At 60.0% G+C, this 20671-nt stretch overlaps 1 protein-coding gene across 2 annotated transcripts in view; it reads left to right on the top strand.

Annotated features, from left to right (window-relative positions):
- Positions 1-17807, top strand: part of CUNH10orf90 (chromosome unknown C10orf90 homolog) — a 94838-nt gene extending 77031 nt beyond the window's left edge. Inside the window, exons 3-7 of one of the 2 annotated variants that reach the window (XM_036335662.1) lie at positions 3746-3963; positions 5081-5258; positions 12677-12740; positions 16056-16155; positions 16940-17807. In XM_036335662.1, coding sequence (XP_036191555.1) covers positions 3746-3963; positions 5081-5258; positions 12677-12740; positions 16056-16155; positions 16940-16978 — 599 coding nt within the window. In that variant the 3' untranslated portion in view covers positions 16979-17807. The remainder of the gene's footprint in view (positions 1-3745; positions 3964-5080; positions 5259-12676; positions 12741-16055; positions 16156-16939) is intronic. The other variant, XM_036335663.1, reaches the window with a different exon arrangement.
- The last annotated feature ends 2864 nt before the right edge of the window (positions 17808-20671 follow it).

Raw genomic sequence — 20671 nt, 5'->3', positions numbered from 1 at the left:
GAGACCAGCCAGCGCGGGCTCTCGCTCTCTGCAGCCGCCTGTGGTCTGGCCGGCCGGCCGGGATGCCGCCTCGCTTGGCCCTGAGACTTCTCCTTCGTTGCTATTTCCATGCGCCTGTGCTTCTCCTCAGAGGCCCAGGGAGTGTCTCGAGTCTGATTTTCAAAAATCGTTCTTCAAAGGGAGCGGCGTTCTTAGCAGAGGCCGCACACGGGGCCGCGGTGTCCAGCGGGGTGGGGGGCGGCATGATTGAGGTTTGTGAGAAACGCAGAGAAAACCAGAAAAGGGATGTGCGCCAGGCGAGGGGCCTCCAGCGGCCCGCATGGCTGAGGGGCGGAGCCCGCACCTTTTCCACGGGGTTCCACGGCTTGCAATCCGCTTCCTTTTCTGACCTGGAACCCTGGGAGGTATTTCTATCTCCACAAAATGGGGTTTCCAGACCTTGCTCAGGAAATGAGGGTCTGGATGAGGGTGGAGGGAGGACCAGGGCCAACCTGAGAGGCAGGAAATGGAGGTGTCCTGGGTCAGGCCTGTCTGCTCCCTGCCCGGCCCCACACTGGGGACTCCCCAGCCAGAGTCTTGAGAGGCACTGAGGAGGGGGTTCTGTGATCACAGCTCCCAACAGCGGGGACTCCCCGGCCAGAGTCCTGAGAGGCACTGAGGAGGGGGTTCTGCGATCAGCGCTCCCAACAGCGGGGACTCCCCAGCCAGAGTCCTGAGAGGCACTGAGGAGGGGGTTCTGCGATCAGCTCTCCCAACAGCGGACACTCCCCGGCCAGAGTCCTGGAGGCTCACTGAGGAGGGGGTTCTGCGATCAGCGCTCCCAAGGGCGCTTTGCACCCCTGACTCTGCATCTCACACCGCAGGCCCCATCTTCGGTCGCATTTATTGGGCTCTTTCATGTTGCTCACTTCCTTCACGCATCTCCGCGTGGAGCCAGCCACGTTCGGGCTGGAGGCCAGCGGCCGCCGAGCGGAGGCCAAAGATGCGCTTCCCCCAGCAGGTGCGACTGCAGCGTCCCCGTGGTCGCGTTCAGCGAGCCCCTGGCAGGCTCACTGCCCGTTTCCCATTGGTGCTGGTCAAGACGGGGAAACGCGGTGTACCGTTCCAACGACTGCCAGGCAACAGCGGTCCCAGCCAGAATGACACCGACGCTGCTCATGTTTTATTATGCCATTAGCTTGATTTCAACATGTATCTTAATAATGCAGATATGTTCTCCTATAAAATATGATTACATCAAGTATATACATAGCTTGCTTATTACATACAGAGGTCAATTTATAAAAATAGATACTATCCTAATAACGAAAATAAATAAAAAATATGGGACATTATTACCTCATCCTAGTGGTGACTTGCCTTTCCAGATGGGGCTGAGGGCGGTGGAGGAGGGATTTGAACCGGGTACCTGGCCGGACTCCACTGCCCGGCGTGCAGAAGGTCACGGGCGTCCCTAAGGCGCCAGCGAGCCAGTCCCTCTAGAGCAGGGGTGGGGAACGTCCGGCCCGCGGGCCGTTTAAGGCCCGAGAAATCATCTGTTCTGGCCCTGCCAGGCCATTAGGGGTGAGTTCCTGAAACGTTTGACCAGAGCAGCTGGTTTGTGAGTGGATCATTTCGTACGGCCCGCGAATGCTGTGGCAAATATCCCCGTGGCCCTGGGCCGGAAAAGGTTCCCCACCCCTGCTTCAGAGCCAGGGCCTGGGAGCAGTGGAGGCAAGGGCTCCTCGGTGAAATGGGGGGTACTTGGTGAAAAGGGGGGCTCCTCGGTGATACAGGGGGCTCCTCGGTAATACAAGGGGGTCCTCGGTGATAGTAGGGGCGCCTCGGTGATACAGGGGGTTCCTCGGTAATACAAGGGGCTCCTCGGTGATAGTAGGGGCTCCTCGGTGATACAGGGGGCTCCTCGGTGATACGGGGGCTCCTCGGTGATACGGGGGGCTCCTCGATAATATGAGGGGCTTCTCGGTGAGCTCAGGGCAGTGCCGGCAGGGGTGAGGGTCCCTGTCCCGCGCTGAGAGCTGTGGGCTCCAGTCCCGCAGGCAGCTCTGCAGCCCAGCCGCCCGTCCCGGGGCATCGGATGTGGGGGCGTCAGATGTTTGAGCGCAACTCTCCCTTTATTTTTAGTAGCAACGAAAGTTTTCTGGAAGCGGCAGGAGGCACGTGAGGCTGTCAGCGCTGGCGGAGCCGCGGCTGGTTAAAGAGTTCCTTCCCGTGGGCGCAGCTCTCTGCCCGGCGGCTGGCGCCCAGGGACTTGCTGAGATGGCGGGGCTCCCCAGATCCCTTCCCTGAACCTGGTCCTTTGCCCCTTCCACGGCCTGTGCCCGGCTCCACAGGGAGAGGCTGTGTCCACTGGAGGCAGCGCCCAGAGCGAGGCCGAGGGAGGCGGGCTGACTGCTTCCTCCTGGGTGTGCCGGTGGGATCGTCCCTGGTCCACGCGGCCCTGCCTCTCCCGGCTCACCTCCCAGCTGCCCCTCTCCCCCCCGTGGCGGGAGGGGAAGCAGGACCGGCCGTTTCCACGGGAGCGGGCTCTGCCTCCCGCATGGAGAAGGCCGTCCCTCTGAGGCCCTACTGTGCGCAAGGCCAGCACCCCCGAGGCTGAGAAGGCCGCTCCCAGGGGCACCGCAGCTCTCAGGCTCAGCCGGGGCGGGTGTGCGATGCTGCTCCGAAGGCTGCGGGTCTGCAAGGCCGACCCCGACCCTCTGTAACTGAGGCCCAGGGTGATGGGTGAGAGGCGTCGGCCCCCCCTGTGCCCTCCAGGCAGGTCTGAGCCAGCCGCTCCCACAGAGGGAGCCAGTAGCTCAAACCAGGCCATCGCTGCTCTAAAGAACATGAGAATAAAGCAGCAAAAAGGCAGCGGGGCCCAGCATGTCCGCGAGAAAGCAGCGATTTTCTTCCTCTGCGGACTCTCCCCGGAGCTCTGGGTGAGGACAGACCACCTGCCAGGGAAGAGTCGGGCTGTCACCGTTAAGACGTTTGTGGTCATTGATCAGAACAGTGTCCCTTGGGCTTCAGAACGGGGAGGTTTGGTGAGGCTGTTGGGAGCCGGGTGGGGAGGGCAGGGGCTCAGACAGGAGAGAGGCCTGGGACAGACGGGAAGCACTGGTCAGGGAAGGAGCTGGTCAGTAAGGGACACTGGACAGCATCCATGCACCTTCCACACCCAGAGGCCGCCGGCCTGCAGGGCTGGGGGTCAACCCACTGCCTGCCCTCGTCCATGAGGAACGTCCCCGTGGCTCCGGGACGATCCCGAATCCAGCGCTGAGATGGGACCTCCCAGGGCCAGTGTCGCCAGCGGTCGTCGTGGCAAATTAAGGGGAGGGATGGATAATGAACGCCACCCCCCTCCCCATCTTACATCATGATCATAGCAAACGTAAGATAAAGCCGTCGTCTGTCCCCACACAACAAGCAGTGATGACTTTGGACACAATTACCTGCAGCGGGGAACAGAAAGGGTCTTCTCAGCGTGGGGGGGGGGGGGGAGCAGTTGACCATCGGCAGCCTAGGGAACACGCGGCGGCATCGTTAGCGGGTCGTGAGGGCTGGCCGCCCACGGGCACTCCTCCCCGTGACCAGGGCGGCCGGGGGTCTGTGATGAGCCGTGACATCCTCGGCTTAACCAGGCCCTTTAATAACCCGCTGGCATTTCCATTTTCAAAATGGTCTTCCACGTCTCACGGCGGCAAGGGGCCAGGAGAAACGTGCTGGCGCCACTAACTGGACTCCCCCTGCCACTCCCCCTCAGGAGACGTCACCTGCTGCGACCTGGTGCTGCAGCTGAAGGAGTGCCAGACGCGGGAGGCCGCCGCCATCCCCGGGCCTGCGCTCAGGCCCACGCCCACGCCCACGCGCACGCCCACGCCGCCTGAACCCGCGCCCACCGAGGAGCTGGAGACTCCTGACCTGCGGGAGGGCTGCTCCGAGTGCCAGCAACCACCAGCCAGCCCCTCCTTGACCTTGCAGGTGAGGCCCTCAGCATGCCACACCCGACTCCCGCCATGGGAGACCACTCTTGGGGTCACGTGACCTCACTTTGGCCTCTGAGGCTGGAGACCTGTCTCGCCTTCGTTGAGGCTGTGTGCCTCTGGGCAGATGCCCTAACCTCTCTGGGCCCCTGTGTCACAGTGTGAGTCACAGAGACCATGACGTCCGTTGGGCACGATCGCTGTTTCTCCTGAAAAGGCGTGTGTGTGATGCTGGTGGACAACCTAGGTCTCAGCTTCCTCAAGCTCCCAGTCCCCCACCCCCCACCCCCACCCAGGAGCGAGGGGCTCAGGATGCTCCCATTCCTCCCCCTCAGGTCCTGGAGGATGGATTTAGGGCGTCCGCTTTGGGCCTGTGGGAAATGAACGAATGGGCAGGGTGGCCAGTGGAAGAAAGGATGGTAGATGGTTGCCTTTGCTCTCACAACCCTGATTGGTTCTAGTCCACTGTGTGCAGGGGCCGCGGGGCCTGGGGGGGCCTGTGCCATCCGTGGGGCTGGACCGCCTTTCCGTGAGCCAGTGGGAAGCAATGGGGACCAGATTACTCACTGACACTTTCGGTCCCTGAATTGTTCTCCTGCTCAGCTCCTTGGCCAGTCAGATGGATGTGCCCCTCCCTGTGTCCCTTCTCTTAGCAATGCCTGGCTCATTAGTTGAGCAGCAACCTATGAACCAGGAGGTCACAGCTCAATTCCTGGTTGAGGGGCTCGATCCCCAGTGTGAGGCATGTAAGAGGAAGCCAACCCATGATTCTCTTATCATTGGTGTTTCTCTCTCTCTCCCTCTCCCCTCCTCTCTGAAATCAATCCTATATAATAAAAGGCTAATATGCAAATCAACCAAATGGCAGAATGACTGGTCGCTATGACGTGCACTGACCACCAGGTGGCAGACGCTCAATGCAGGAGCTCCCAGAAGCCATGGGGAGTGGGCCTAAGCTAGCAGTCGGACATCCCCTGAGGAGTTCCGGACTGCGAGAGGGTGCAGGCTGGGCTGAGGGACACCGCCCCCCCAACCCCGCCAGTGCATGAATGTCGTGCACTGGGCCTCTAATAAAAATATATTTAAAAAATAATCTCTTTTCCCGGCTCCCTCAGGAAGCACTGGAGGCCCGGAGGCCGCAGTTCATCTCTCGCTCGCAAGAGCGGCTGAGGAAGCTGGAGCTCATGGCGCAGCAGAGGCGGGCACAGCGCCAGGAGAGCCCGGGGCCGAAGCCGGGCCCCCTTCCCGTCCGCGCCAGCAGGAGGCAGTTCACCGTCCCCCATCCACTTAGTGGTGAGCTCGGTGGCTGGGGGCGGGGGGAATGGGGGATCCTCGGCTGGGACCGGCACCCCAGGTGCTGGTCCCATGCTGCCACCATGTCCACGGGACCGTGTTCGCGCTGAGGACCTGGGTATCACGGAGCCGGCCCTAGGAGCCGGCCCATTTTGGAGAGTCTATGGGGCACTGAATTTTCAGAGCTTCCTTGGGCCACAATTCACCACGAGAGCCAGGAAAGAAGCCACAGGACCTTGCTGTCAGGGGAGCAAGTTCACATTCTCGGCTCCTGACAGACACTGCAGGAGGCCCCTCTGCCCTTGACAGATGTTAGGGTGCGAGGTGGACCCCGCTCATTGGCATCAGCATTCGTCATCTGGAAACCCCTCGCCTGCTGAGCCCTGAGGGTGGAGGGCGGCGTCCAGGTGGAGAGGCCGGGTCGTGCTGACCCTACGGGGGGGCCTGTCACTTAGAGGAGGGTCATCAGGAGCCTTCCCGGCCGGCGCCGGGCTGGACCCTGAGCAGACGGGCCTCGGTCCTCTCTCCACGGAGCTTGTGAACAGACTCCTACACCAGCAAGGACAGCAGGAGGCGAGGGCAGGAGGGGCCCCGGAGCCCATCCTGACGGCCGCAGCTCGGATCCGGAGGCCAGGGAGCCTCAGTTGTCCTAGGGTGTTGTCCTGGGATTCCTGTGCCCACCCCCCCTCCCCTGGTCCACAGCAGGCTGGGCCCGCATCCCCCAGAGCGCTGGGGGAGGGGGAGTTGGTCTCAGGCGCTGGCAAGGCGGAGGTGAATGCAGCCTTCTCGGGGCGAAGGATTAATCAGTCACCCGCCGCGCCTTCCCGGCGACACTCCCACGTGCTAAGGACAGGAAGTCGCAAAGGGAGGGGGCCTCGTGCGCTCTGCAGGCCCCATATGGTCCGGGCACTGTCCCCTGCAGTACCCGAGGGCCGCCTTGGTCCTGCGCCTTTGTTTCCGGGCTGCTGTACAGAAGGACCGCGGCGGGGCGGCTGGGAAATCAGCAGTGGGTCCCCTCAGAGTCTGGAGGCCAGATCCAGAGTCCAGGCGTCCGAGGTCCAAGTGTCTCAGGATTGATTCCTGCGAGGGTCTCAGAGGAGAAGCCATCGGGGCCTCTCTCCTGGGGGCTCTGGGAGCTCCTGAGGGGGGGCGTTCTGGGGGCCTCTGGGGGTTCTGAGACTCCTTGCTGTTCCTTGGCTTGTAGATGCATCATCTTCAGTGGCCTCCCCCTGTGTGTGTGTGTGCGTGTGTGTGTGTGTGTGTGTGTGTGTGTGTGTATGTGTGTGTGTGCGTGTGTGTGTGTGCGCGTGTGTATGTGTGTGTGTGTGTGTGCGCGTGTGTATGTGTGTGTGTGCGTGTGTGTGTGTGCGCGTGCGTGTGTGTGTGTGTGTGTGTGTGTGTCTTTGTGTCTGAATTTCCTCTTCTTCTAAGGACACGAGTCCTTGGCTCAGGGCCCACCCTGACCCAGCGTGACCTCGCCTTACCCCGAGGGCATCCGCAACGGCTCTCCTTCCAAACGGAGTCACAGCCACGCGCCCCGGGGTGGAACGTACCGTTTTGGGGAGACGGTCCTAGGCGCTGCGTCACCCTGTGGTATTTTGCCCGAAACAGATACCCTTCCAGGCTCACATTCCTTTACAAGGAGATCTTCAGACCGTGTGTGCTGCAGGGGTCGGAGCCGTCACTAGTTTAAGTGCCTGAGGCAGCTTTTCATGACCAGGTGTCTGGCCCCTGCATGTCCCCGGTGTTCGCGCTCTCGTGTCTGTCTGTCCGCGGGCGAATCAGACACGTTCTGAAGCCAGAGCCGGTGCGGGCGCGGAGAGCGGCGGCGGAGTCCGGCCGCTAAGCCCGCCTGCAGCCGGTCTGCCTGCGCCTGTCCCCGCAGGAGGCTGAGGGCGGCGCAGAGGTTCTCGCTGCCCAGCTGGCTCATCACTCACAGAGTCAGCCGGCTACGGTGGCCGACTGCTAGCAGCGGACGGCATGGCTCTCCGAGCAGGGCGACTTGACCCCTGAGGTCAAGGACAGCAATGAGACCGACCAGGAGCGGGAGAGGGCAGAGGCAGGCGGCACGGGGTCCGGGCACAGCTGAGGTTGCTCAGAGGCTGGGCCCAGCCCTGTGGGGCCCGTGGGGGCCCGGCTCAGGGTGCGGTCAGAACAGGACAGAGACATCAGCCTTGACCCCAAACAGACTGGGGAGGTTCGGGTGGGAGCTCTGGCAGCTGGACGGGGGCAGGGGGACAGCCGGCACCCGACGTGCAGGGACAGTGACGACGGGGCCGGGGGCCAGTTGTGCCTCCTGTTGGCTGATGAATGCTGAGCGGTCTTTGAGGCCCAGGGCAGTGACACGCGTGGGCCTGCACACGTATGTGAGGGTAAATGCGTTCCCGTGTAGAGATGAGGGAACGTTTACCCCTCGTAGGTATCACAGAGACCGGGAGGCAGTGTGACACAGGTCCTGCCCGCAGCCCCCTGTCCTTACTGCCGTCCCAGCAGCAGCCGCCTGACTTCCCAAAGCTAATGAGCGCAGACTCCCCTCTCCCCTTCCCCCACCTTGCGGGGCCCCCGCAGTGACGCCGGGCAGGTCTGCACCCGTCTCTTAGCAGGCCCTTCTTGAGACCCCGCTGTGTGCCCTGCCCAGTCCCTGGTCTCACAGGCCTCCCCACATCACGGGGGAGACGGGCAGGCACAGAGCCAATGACCTTGGGATTTGCTAGGTGTCCTGGAAGGAGTTGTCCTGGGTTGCCATGGAAACCGCAGGAGGTGGCTTTGTTCTCACCTGGGGGATAGGGCAGGCTGACGGAGGGGGGACCAGGTGCAATAGGATGACTGGCACCTGGTCGGGGTGGGGGTGGGAGCCCAGGGGGGAGAGGGGGCTGGGGTGCTCAGCCAGCTCCGCTGGACCGTGAAATGGGGTGTGGAGCACAGAGGGAGGTGGGGCCAAGGTGAGCCCTAGGAAGCTGCGAGGACTTGCGTGCCGCTGCTTCCGAGGTTAACCTTGTCCCGGGGCCAGAGCAGGGGCAGGATTTCATAGCAAAGCTCCCGGCTGGATGTGATGAAGGCCAGGCTGGGGCGGGGCTGGAGGCACGCGGGGACAGAGGCCAGGGGCTGTGGGCGACAGAGTCAGCGGGAGCTGGTGAACCCCAGGTTGTGGGGAGGCGATGAGACTGCGGAGCTGCAGGCGGCAGGCGGGAGGCAGCCTCTGCACGCAGACTGAGGACGGAGTCCCAGTCCGAGGGCCTCGCTCTCCCTCCTGGTCAGGGCTCCCCGCTCAGTCACCAGCTTTCCCGGGGCGTCACCCCTGCAGGCCTCCAGGGCGGGGTTCCCAGGGGTGGGCCTGTTCCAAGGCCGGCCATAGCCCGGAATGAGGGGGTTTCACCTGCGGGATGAGCCGGGCAGGAGGGGCGGCAGGCCGGTGGGAAGCACAGCGGTGGCACCACAGGTGGTAGCGCCCACGTAGGGCCCTCACTGCCCTCCGCTGAGCAGTCCCTGTCTCTGTCCTGTTCTGACCGCACCCTGAGCCGGGCCCCCACGGGCCCCACAGGGCTGGGCCCAGCCTCTGAGCAACCTCAGCTGTGCCCGGACCCCGTGCCGCCTGCCTCTGCCCTCTCCCGCTCCTGGTCGGTCTCATTGCTGTCCTTGACCTCAGGTAACAGCCGGATCAGGGTCCCCACGCCCCTCGACAGGCTTCCCTGTCCCCCTCCCTCTGCCTCGCCTCACTGGCCTGTCTCTAGTCCAGCCTCTTAACCCCCAGGTGCCATCCTCTCATTCCTGGGAGGAGCCCTGGGCTGTGAGGTGAGCTGCACGGCTCAGTTGAGCCCTTTGTTCATCCGCTGCTACCACCTGCCTTCCATGCCACAAGCGGTCGGGGGCCTGGCCTGCTCACAGCCCCAGCGGCCTTGTTTCTGTCTCCATCTGTGTACCGCCTGCCTGCCAGGTCCTCCTCATGGTGCTTCCATGTGGTCCTCTTAGCCTGTGAATGAGTGGAAAACCCATCAGGAATATCCCCTTCTTCCATGAAGCCCTCCCTGACTACTCCCATCCAGTCTCTTCCATTTGAGGACTCATGGTTCCTGTCTCCCTCCAGACACCCTGCCTTCTTGCCATCTTCATTTTGGAGTATAGTCTGAGGGTATTTGCTAGGAACGTCTCCCTCGATTGTAAGTGCCCGTGGGAGTGCATTGCACTGAGTCCCTCTGGGAAACCCTGCCGCATGCAGCAAAGCTGATGGCATTCATCTGAATGGCATTGGCCACACGTCCTACGTCCGAGGTGAGCCAGGTCAGAGAGCCTTATAAACCATGGCCCAGGGGAAGGACGGAATTCTCCGGAAGGCGCTGCAAACTCCTGCCCCCGCAGAGCCGCCTCAGGGACGGGTCTTGGCTGGAGCAGGTCCTAGTACGGATTTGCATTCCCGGAGCGTCTCCCTGGAGAAGTGACCCAGCAGATCTGGGACGGAGGGGACAGCGCCAGGTGAGAGCCCTGAGCTGCCCACCACGCAGCTGGGAGCACCGGCCACCCCTTCCTCCCCTGTCCGGTCTGCTCTCATGAATGCTTTCCCATAAAACATCTGAATAAATATCTGGGGGCAGTTTTCCCAGGATTACTCACAAAGGAATTTTAAAATGTGCTTATCAGATAACAGTACATTGTTACTTCATCAGCCCCCGAGGAAGCAAGAAGCCTCATTTAGCCAAAGGATTGTTTCCCCGATTCAAAGACATCTGCATGTCCAGTGCTATTAGCGTCCTTCCCAGCCCCAGGAGGAAGGGCTTCTGTTGTGTGTTTTTAGGAAACCTGGGGGAAAACAGACCAATTTCTGTCCGTGACTGGAAGTGGACCTAAAGGACAGGTTGTTTCTGACTAAGTTAACGTAGGTGAACGCAGAGTTGCAGAATGGTGAGGAATGACTTCATCAAGGGTCCCTTCTCCCCTTACCTCGATCTTACCTTCCACGTGATCTCTCTCCTATGATGCACGTCAGTGAATCCACTTGGCAAGGAGAGCGGATGTTTATGCAGCATCTACAATCACCGTATTTTGTGGTTCTTTACAAAACACGGGAACCCCTGGAATCGGGGCACAAAGTCTCCTGCGCTTGGGTGGTCGTTCAGACGCAGAGGAGACGTGGCTGCTTTGTGGAGAAGGACTGGAGCCACTGTTAAGGTTAACGTCCCTTGAAATGGGTACAGACCTTCACATTTCTTAGAAAATGTGGACCAAGTACACCAGCTTTTCTCCAGATGCACGGATAGACTAAACCCTGCTTTATAGTCAGAAATAACTTTGAAAACTGAGAACTAATCAGAGCTATTACTCTGCACTTGTCACTTTTCTCCTTAATGTCCTCAAGCCTAGAACAAGCAAACATGCATTTCAGAGAAAGATCAGCCCGTCAGATTCCTCTGAGAAATGTTTCGCACGCTGTGTTCTTTTCGAGGTTTACAACGCCTGGTGTGTGTTAAAGGCACTGACAAGTCCTGCAACAGTGACGACTGCTTAAGTTTATTTAACCCTATTCTTCCTAATTTTTTTTTTAACCTGGGAATGTTCTTATCTAATTCTTAAGAGTTCACTTTGGAAACATTGCTCTAGGAATCTTTGCTCGTAAATAATTTACCTCAGCCTACCACGCTTTGCTAAAGAAACTAGCGTTCCAATCTGCCATTTACTCTCATAGCCCTTTCTTCTGGCAAAGCCAGGAAGCGAAGTCGGAGAGCCCCTGGGACCTGTGGGCAGGGGGATGGTGTTGGTTTCCTCCGTGTAGACCAAGCCTGGGATGATCAGGAGCCCCTGAGGGAGCTGGGAGTGGGGGCTGGGGACAGTGCTCCTGGGTCTGAGCAGAACGGCCCAGGCGTTACATTAAGACTATTTCTTTCCAAACGTGTTTCATAGACATGGTTGACTTGGGGGTCGGTTCCTGTAGGGGGAGCGGGGGCCTCGCCTGCCCATTGGCATCCAAGGTTCTCCATCAGCAAGATGGGAGGGAGGTGGGCGGGCTCCGGGGCGCATGGCGGGGCCTCCTCATCGCCGGCTCCGTCCGGAGGGGCGTGCCCTGGGGAAGTCCACCTCTGAGCTCCCGGCCCCTATCTTTTCTCTCTTGCCTTCTTCTTTTTTGTGTGTCTTTGCGCCCCTGTCTTTTCATGGAAGGCCCGAGCTGGCATTCTTGCTCTGAACTCGGGACACATGTCTGTGCCGGAGTGGAGAATGGTTCACCTTCTGTGCCTGTCCCTGTGTGTGTGTGTGTGTGTGTGTGTGTGTGCATGTTTGTACACGCGTGAGATGAGGGTCATAATAAATACCGGCGGGTGTTTATCGAGATGAATGGCTGGCGGGACTGGCTTTCACTCGGCTGCACCCCCAGAGCAGCCTCAGAAGGACCCCCTTCTTGGGAGCTGGTTGTCTGCTGACTTTCAAACAGGCAAAGGCGAACGCAGGTCCGGCCTTGCCATTGAAATTAGCAACAGGCCCTGGAGTTCGGACACAATAAAGAGGCGAACGCCAGATACACAGGGTTTTAAAAAATAAACGGATTTTCCAGCAACACAGAAATGGCATTTCCTTTTCATTTTATTGAGAAGAAAGCCGCCTCTACGTAAGCGGCGATGGGGGAACAGCCACCATCCCCTCCCCTGTGAGTGAATGAGGAGAAGCGGAGCTCCAGGGAAAACGCGCGCAAGACACGCACGTGGGCCGACAACGGCTGTCCCCGGTCACGTTCACTCTGTAAGGCAGCGTTTCCAGGCAAAGGGACGCGTGGTGGGACCTCGCCCTGTTCCTGAACAAAGCACACGCAGGGTGGCTGTCGTCTCCCACCACGAAGCGTCCTGGGCTCCTGTCCTCAGAGGCACCAGCGCCTGGCGTGGCTGCTCCGTTGAAGGGGGGGAGGGGGGTGACTGCTCATCGGGGCCCTGCAGCCGGGGTGACGCCTGGTGCCGCCCTCGGAGACCACGGCTCTGTTTCTAAAATTGAGGTACGGCCCGGCCGGCGTGACTCAGTGGGTGAGCGTCGACCCCTGAACCAGGAGGTCAGGGTTCAATTCCCGGACAGGGCCCAGGCCTGGGTTGCAGGCTTGATCCCCAGTGTAGGGTGTGCAGGAGGCAGCCGATCCATGACTCTCTCTTATCATTGATGCTTCTCTCTCCCTCCCTCTCCCTTCCTCTCTGACATCAATAAAAGTATATTTTTAAAAAGGGAGGTCACTGTCCATGAAGTATGTTAGATGCCCACCTCATGCCCAGAGTGCACTGTGGCCAAGACCAGCCTGGGGGTGGGGTGGGGGGGGAGGGGGCTCAGTGGTGTGAGCATCGGCCGTGCCCTCAGTGTTGGTGATGGGCCGGCGCTTGGAGGAAGAGCCGGGAACAGCGTGTGCGGAGCCCCCGTGCCTTCTGACATGAACCCTCCTCTCTCCTTTCTTGCAGATAACTTGTTCAAACCCAAAGAAAGGTGCATTTCGGAGAAGGAGATGCACATGCGATCCAAGAGGTACCTGGTGGCCGTGAGGGGGGCGGGGGGAGGGCGGCTCCGTGGGTCCCGTGCTGCCCCGAGGGGCCAGTTTCTGGTCCCCATGTAAGGTCTGAGGTCATCTTGGCCGTGAACGTGGAAAGCTGGCGCAGGGAAGTGTGGCCGTGGGACTGTGCCTCGGTCTTCATGCCGTTCGTGGAAAATCCTTAGGAAAGCAGTGGGTCCTGGATCCTGAGCCGACCGGTGACTGGTCTCTCAGCGATCGCCAGACTCCTAGGGCCGCTCCTGCAGGTCCCGCGTCGCGCTGGGCGGGTGCTCTGTGTCCCTGCGCCTCTGAAGGTCATTTACGCAGAGGAGGGAGCAGCTTCCTGAGGGCCTCGGTGCTCAGGGCTGCGGAAAAGGGCCCACATATGGGGGCCGATGGCACGTGGGGGCCGCAAAGCCACTGAGGGCCACGGGCCTGCTCCCTGGCGCCCCCTCCCTCCCTCCCTCCGTCCCTCCAGGCCGGGCCGGGCCGGGCTGGGTGGGGAGATGCCAGCAAACCCGGCCGGCTGCTATTCTAGACGCCCACCAGCTCTCCCCCACCGGGTGCACACAAAGGCGGCCATTCTTCCCCGGCTCTGGCCTCCTCATGGAAATGTGATAGCTCGGCAACGTTGGCCAAGCTCACGCAAGCGAAATGCCATTAGCTTATAACGAAGTACCTCGCGCTGGGAAGAATTATAATAATTAAGCCAGATGGAGAGGGCACTTAGAGAGAGCACCGGGCAGGCCGGACCCGGCTCCCCCGGCAGAGCCCCGGCCTCGGCCGTGATGACGTTGTCCCCGTGACATGAGCCAACTTGGACGAGGCGAGGAGACCTCTTTGTAAATAAAGACGCGAGCGGCGGCGAAGGGGGACCGTCCCATTAACGGCCTGCTCTGCTCCGCGGCGTCCTAGCGGGTTTTTAAAGGGCCGCTGCGCTGCGAGGCTGGCTGGGTTAGAAGTGCGAAGCTGTGTAGACCTCACGCCAAAAGCATTCCCTTTCAATTTAGGGGGGAGATTCCGCCAAATCCTTCCCTCTCGGTCCCCAAACCCAGCGCCGCTCTCAGGGCGCCGTCCGACTGAAATCATCGAGGTCAGGCCAGCGTCCGCGGGCAGAGCGTACAGCCCCAGCGTTTTGCTGAGGTGGAAACTGAGGCTGGGACAGGACAGACCAGCGAGGGGATGGCCCCCGAGGCCGCTCCCCTCGCCAGAGGCCGGTCTCCATGGAGTCGGGACCGGTTCCCTCTCTCTGGGCTGCCTGGGTGGGCTCTGGCCGGGCCCCGAGACCGCACCCCCACCCCGGGGCACACTGGTGCTCTTTCTTCTGCATCCTTTGTTATGAATTATATTGCTACGTGACATTTTCATTTAGAAAGTTCAAATAATGGAGCTGAAGCTCAAGTCCCTTGTGACGCGCTAGCCCCCCCACACTCCCCCACACCAGCTCTCTGGGTCCATCTCCAGACACGCCCAGGTCCCAGCCCTGCGCACCCTCCCCGGCGCCTCTGCCATCCTCTCTCTGTACCGACCCCGCGACCTAGCATGAGCCCTAAGTGGGACCACGCTGTGGTTCATCTGCCCGCGGCCTGCTTTTATGTTTTCACTTTGTAACACGTCTGTGCGAGCTGCCCGTGTCAGGAGATATGAACGCGGATGGCTCCCCTCACGGGTTTTAACTCTGCAAAGTGGTCTATTACGTGGATGAGCATAGTTCACTTAGGAAGGTCTTTTAAGAAAACACGGCATCAGCCCTGGACGGTGTGGCTTAGGGATAGCGCATCGGCTGCCCGAAGAGTCACAGGTTCAATTCCCGGCCCCAGGCAGGGTGTGCGGGAGACAACCAATCCATGTGCTCTCTCACATCAATGTTTTGCGCTCTCTCTCTCTCTCTCTCTCTCTCTCCCTCTCTCCCCCTCTCCCCTTCTCTCCCTCTCCCCTTCTCTCCCTCTCTCCCTCCCTCTCTCCCACTCTCTCTAAAAATCAATGCAAAAAAATACCCTCCAGTGAAGATTAAATAAATAAATACATAAAATGTAATAAATTCTGCATCAGAGGCCCCAGGGTGAGTGGGAGGACTGTTCCCTGAAATGGCCCTCGGGGTTCAGACGCTCAGCGTCCGGAGGACGGGTCTCTGTGGAGGCGACGATGGCTCCTGTCTTCATTCAGACCATGCGATGCCCACAGTGAGCCAGGCACCGTGCCAGGAGCCAGTATTCCCGGGTCACTGTGCTCCGTGGCTGGGGGACAGTGCTGGGCCAAGTCAAACCGACGGAGGGTCAGAGTCCCGGCTGAGAGGCAGTCCGCGAGTCTCCTGACCTGGCTGGGGCCTGGGTTCCTCACCCCGTAACTGCGGGACCCTATGCCTCTCCCGACAGGTGAGGAGTATGAGACAGTCCACGTCGCGCCGTTAGCCGAGCGCCCGGGAACCACGATAGCAGCAGGTGCTTGCTTTGTCAGCATCAGCCTTGTTCCACTTGGCGAGGACTGTGTTACCCATGGCAGCACCTGGTCAGCAGAACGTGCCTGGCTTTCCAACACGAGAAAGAGCTGTTTGGGTTTTTTTTATATTGATGTCAGAGAGGAAGGGAGAGGGAGAGAGAAACATCAGTGATGAGAGAGAATCATTGATCGGCTGCCTCCTGCACGCCCCCTACTGGAGACCAAGCCCGCAACCCGGGCATGCGCCCTGACTGGGAATTGAACTGTGACCTCCTGGTTCCTGGGTAGAAGCTCAACCGCTGAGCCACACCCATTGTTTCACCAAGCGCCATGGGTGGCAATGTAAAAGCCAGGCACAGGCAGCACGCCTGCCGTGGATTCTAGAGAATTCTGTCTGGCATCCGTGCGGAAACTCTTCTGTTGGGAGGTAGGAAAGAAGCGTCCGGAAGAGGCACCCATGGGCCCGCCTGCCCCTTGGAAGCGCCCGACATGAGCACCCTCCGCTCGCCTGCACTGTGTTTGGAAGCAGGTTACGTAGGAGACAGTCTCTGAGGGGCAGACACACACACACATGCACACACGTGTGTGTGTGAGTCCAACGCAGTCCTGCTCCTCCGTCCATTGCTGCTGCTTTCCTGGGTCACAGGGCGGCAAACGCCGAGGGGATGGTGGCGTGTGGGGGCAAGCTGGCCCTCGGCGTGGCTAGGCAGTCGGTTTGGAACCCCTGGTTTTAAAGGAAGTGTGACTTTTCATGAGAAGCCGTGAGTGGAGCTCCCCTTTGAGATGGAGGCGCCTGCTGACAGCCGGGCTGCAGGCCCCTCTGACACACATTGTTTTGCTACCATTCACAGTGTTTCCTGGATCTGTTTCAGAATCTACAACAACTTGCCGGAAGTCAGAAAGAAAAAAGAAGAACAGAAGAAAAGGGTGATCTTACAGAGTAACAGACTCCGAGCAGAAGTCTTCAAAAAGGTAACGGCCCAGCGCCAGCAGGTGCGACCTGTGTGTGGCGCCCAGGTGTGCTATGTGTGGCCAGGTGTGCTGTGGCCGCCAGCAGGTGTGATGTGTGTGTGGCCAGATGTGCTGTGGCCGCAGCAGGTGTGAGGTGTGTGGCCAGGTGTGCTGTGGCCGCCAGCAGGTGTGAGGTGTGTGGCCCAGGAGTGCTGTGGCCGCCAGCAGGTGTGTGATGTGTGTGGCCAGGTGTGCTGTGGCCGCAGCAGGTGTGATGTGTGTGGCCAGGTGTGCTGTGGCCGCCAGCAGGTGTGATGTGTGTGTGGCCAGATGTGCTGTGGCCGCCAGCAGGTGTGATGTGTGTGTGGCCAGGTGTGCTGTGGCCGCAGCAGGTGTGATGTGTGTGTGGCCAGGTGTGCTGTGGCCGCAGCAGGTGTGTGATGTGTGTGGCCAGGTGTGCTGTGGCCGCCAGCAGGCGTGTGATGCGTGTGGCCAGGTGTGCTGTGGCCGCAGCAGGTGTGATGTGTGTGGCCAGGTGTGCTGTGGCCGCCAGCAGGTGTGATGTGTGTGTGGCGCCCAGGTGTGCTGTGGCCGCCAGCAGGTGTGCCGTGTGTGGCCAGGTGTGCTGTGGCCGCCAGCAGGTGTGTGATGTGTGTGTGGCCAGGTGTGCTGTGGCCGCCAGCAGGTGTGTGATGTGTGTGGCCAGGTGTGCTGTGGCCGCCAGCAGGTGTGTGATGTGTGTGGCCAGGTGTGCTGTGGCCCCCAGGTGTGCTCGGCACCTGACGCCTGTCTCCTGCTTCCCCAGCAATTACTGGACCAGCTCCTGCAGCGGAACGCCGTCTAACCCAGGCGGCCTGCCGGCCCCTGCCCGGGCCTGGATGGCTCCAGTGCTGGACACACCATTAAACGGCCCATCTTCACGGCGGCAAGCACTGATTTTTACTTTGGATGATTTTTTTATTTTTTGCATAAAGGAAAGCCCAGCTTCCCGAACTGCTGGCCCACACAGGCAGGACCAATGACGCTTGAGGACGGGGCTCCGCAGACGGGGGGGCGATCAAGTCACTACCCCGCCAGACCCCTTCTCCTTGTATTTCCGAGTTTTCCCTTTTGCTTCTGACCCCCACCCTCTTCCCATGCCCATTCCCACCCGGCAGAAAGGCCTCGCTCACTCCTGGGGGCTCAGATCCCAGGGGTTCTATTTTTTTAATCAAATTTCCAAATGCATCACTTTTTACAAACCAGCCCCAGATTCCGCCAGCTGTGCCAGCCCTCGCCAGGTCACCGTGTGGGGCCTCAGGGCCTCTGGACGCGGCGCCGAGTGCTGGAGGCAGCTCCGGATAAGTGGGGGCTGTGCCAGGGGGCCGGGACTCAGCCCATGACCTGGGACTCAGCCCTCGCTGCCCCCGCCCCACCCCGCACCTTCCCCGCAGCCAGAGCCTGTGTCCATGGCTGCTGCCGGGCAGCTCACGGGAGGAAGCGCAGGGACCTCCGTGTCCTCGCAGCCGCGCCCCTGGGACAGCCGATGGCTGGACGCGGCGGGCTCCCCGGCTGCCACACGCTCTTCCAACATTTACGTTTGTCATTTATCCACGTGTGTTTGGGGAATTAAGAACCAACTAGTTTTTATCGAAAGTGGAAATAAAATAAATGCAGTTATTACAAAAAGTCAAGCATTTCTCTGTTATGTCTTTTGTGTTCTGAATGGAGCAGCTCAGTGAGAAATGCCGCCCGGCCCAGCGGGAGCCTCAGAGGTGCCCTCGGCCGCCTCCTAGCGCCCAGGTCAGGGCCCGCCCTCCCGATGCCCCAGGAGCAGGCTGTTCCCAGAGAAGCGGGAAACTGCAGAGCGAGGGTCAGGATCCTGAAGACCCCAAACTCCCCGAGGAAAGAGAAGGAAGTTCGGGGGGGCGGGGGGCGGTGAGCAGGTGGCACCTTTTCCGGGAAGATGTCATTCACATGTCCTCAGTGCGACTGTGTAAAAACTCAGCCTCAGGCCCCCTCCTGAGACCTCCCCCTCCCCCTGCCCTCCCGTGGGGATCACACATGGGGCTCCTCGCACCAGAGCCTGTGCCATCCGCCCACGCGAGGAGGAGCTGACTCTGGGTCACAGCTGGGCTGTGACCTGAGGATCCAACCAGGAGCGAGAAGCCACATAGCGACTCCCACAGGGAAGTTTAATGTGCGTCATTATTAACCAGGACGGGGGTGGGTGGCGGGGGACTGGCTACAGAGAAGTAAAGAGAATGGGCCCGGCCAGCGTGGCTCAGTGGTGAAGGTCAGCCTAGGAACCAGGAGCTGACGGTTCAATTCTGGTCAGGGCACAGGCCCAGGCTTCGGTTTGATCCCCAGTGGGGGGTGTGCAGGAGGCAGGTGATCGATGATTCTCTTTCATCACTGATGTTTCTCTCTCTCTCTCTCTCTCTCTCTCTCTCTCTCTCTCTCTCCCTTCCTCTGGGAAATCAATAAAAATACATTTTGTAAAAAAAAGAAGTAAAGAGAGTGGACAGAAAGGAGGCGAGAACAGCAGTCGGAGGAGCAGCTCCTCCCCCCTCCCCCCGCCCCCCACCCCTCCTCCCCCCTGGCTGGGATCTAGATGTCGGTGGGAGGAATTGGTTGTGGCTCAGCAGGTGACAGAGATGGTCCCGGGGTGCCATGCCATGGAATTGCTGGAAATCCACTCCCTGGGGTACAAGGGAGCTGGCTCATGGAGGCTCTGCTGCTGCAGGGGTGCGGGAGGGTGAGGAAGAGTGAGGGAGGGTGAGGGAGGGTGTGGGAGAGTGAGGGAGAGTGAGGGAGGGTGCAGGAGGGTGAGGGAGGGTAAGGGAGGAGTATGGGAGGGTGAAGGAGGGTGCAGGAGGGTGAGGAGAGGGTGCGGGAGGGTGCAGGAGGGTGCGGGAGGGTGAGGAAGAGAACTCCTAGGAGCTCCCAGCTCCCCTGCAGCAGAGCCAGCAAAAAGGGTGACTTTGGAGGTGAGAGAGGATAAACCCAAAACCTGGCACCTGGAGTTCTGTGACCTCACCTCGGGGTCCTGACCTGTGACGTGGGTGTGAACGTGGTGCCTGCTTCCCAGGGCGGCTCTGGCTGGACTAACTCAGCGGGAGGCGAGTGCTTGGGAGAACCCTGGTCCAAAGCAGGCGCGACATGCCTGTTCCCTGTCGCACGTGTGCATGGGGGTGGGTGCCCTCAGAAACACAGAGGGGCCGTGGCTGCTTCCCTCTCTGCCCCCCCTCCCCCCAGCCTGGCACGGAGACCTTGAGCCAGAAAGACCGGGAATTCCCGGCTGTCGCTACAGCAAAAACCCGTCCCAGAAACAGGGTTCTGTGCAAACAGGCGGTGTTTTCTCTCAAGTTCCTCTGAGGCCCAGAAACAACGGCACAGCTCGGCTGAGCTTGCGCTGCAGGTGCACGCTGGCCCCTGACTGCCGCCTCTTCCAGGACGCTACACGGAATTTCCATTTGCATTTTTAAAATCGAATGGATGTCAGTGCAGGAAATTTGTTCCTTAGGAAAAGGTCTTGCCGTACCTTTTTTATTTGTTTTTTCTTTAACATTTTTCAACAGCTCTTCCTAACCAGTAATTTCAGTTCGGGGCCCACCCACCCCTGGGTCTGTGACATTTTCTAAGAATTAGAGTTGTGTCGGCTGCCGTCTACGTCTCTCCGTGGCCGGATGGGGCCGACGTGCCCCGGAAGAGTTTATCCCTCGGCAAACCTGACGCCGAGTCCAACAATGTAGAGAATAAATGAAAGTTAACTTGGGATGAAATGCCACTGAAGAGTGTATCTCTTCCTTAAAAAAAAGATTCGCCCACCTGCCTCCCCTTGGGAAACCATCAGCTTCTTCTCTGTCTGCGGACTCGTTTCCCTTTTGTTTATTTGTTTGCGCCGTCCTTTAGGTTCCACACGTGAGTGAGGTGTGTGGGCTTGTCCTTACTTCACTCAGCATCACGCCCTCTCGGTCCCTTCCTGTTGTTGCAAATGGCGAGATTTCACTCTTTTTGATTGCTGAGTACCATGCCCGCGTGTCCACATCTGTTCTATCCGCGTGTCTGCTGCCGGCGCCTGGCCCGCTTCCACGTCTTGACTATTGTAGGTAACGCTGCAGTGAGCACGGGTATGCATGCATCGCTTCTTTGAACGAGTGTTTTTATTTCCTTCAGATAAACACCCGGGAGTGGAGTTGCTGGGCCCGATGGCCCTTCTATTTTTACTGTTTTGAGGAACATCAGTACTGTCTTCCCTCACGGCTGCACCAGTTTCCAATCCCACAATCACCGCCCGGGCTCCCTTTCCTCCCGTCCTCGCCAGCACGTGCCGCGTGCTGACTCTTTGGTGCCTGAACCAGGTAATTCTGCGGACAGTTCTCACCGAGGTGACGGGGGTGGGGGTGGGGAGGGTCCGTGACGTCCGGCTGGAGCTGGTCTTTCCTGGGACGAGGCTGCCGAGGGGAGTTTCGGGTCCTGCTAGACGGTGGCTGTGGCGGCTGCTTGTCTGTAACGCTGGGGAGCGACCCCCATAGATCCATGAAGTTCCAGTAAG

The sequence above is a fragment of the Myotis myotis genome, unplaced genomic scaffold, assembly GCF_014108235.1.
Source record: "Myotis myotis isolate mMyoMyo1 unplaced genomic scaffold, mMyoMyo1.p scaffold_m19_p_15, whole genome shotgun sequence".
In the NCBI taxonomy this organism is placed as follows: Eukaryota; Metazoa; Chordata; class Mammalia; order Chiroptera; family Vespertilionidae; genus Myotis; species Myotis myotis.
This window is presented reverse-complemented; position numbering and strand designations above follow the sequence as displayed.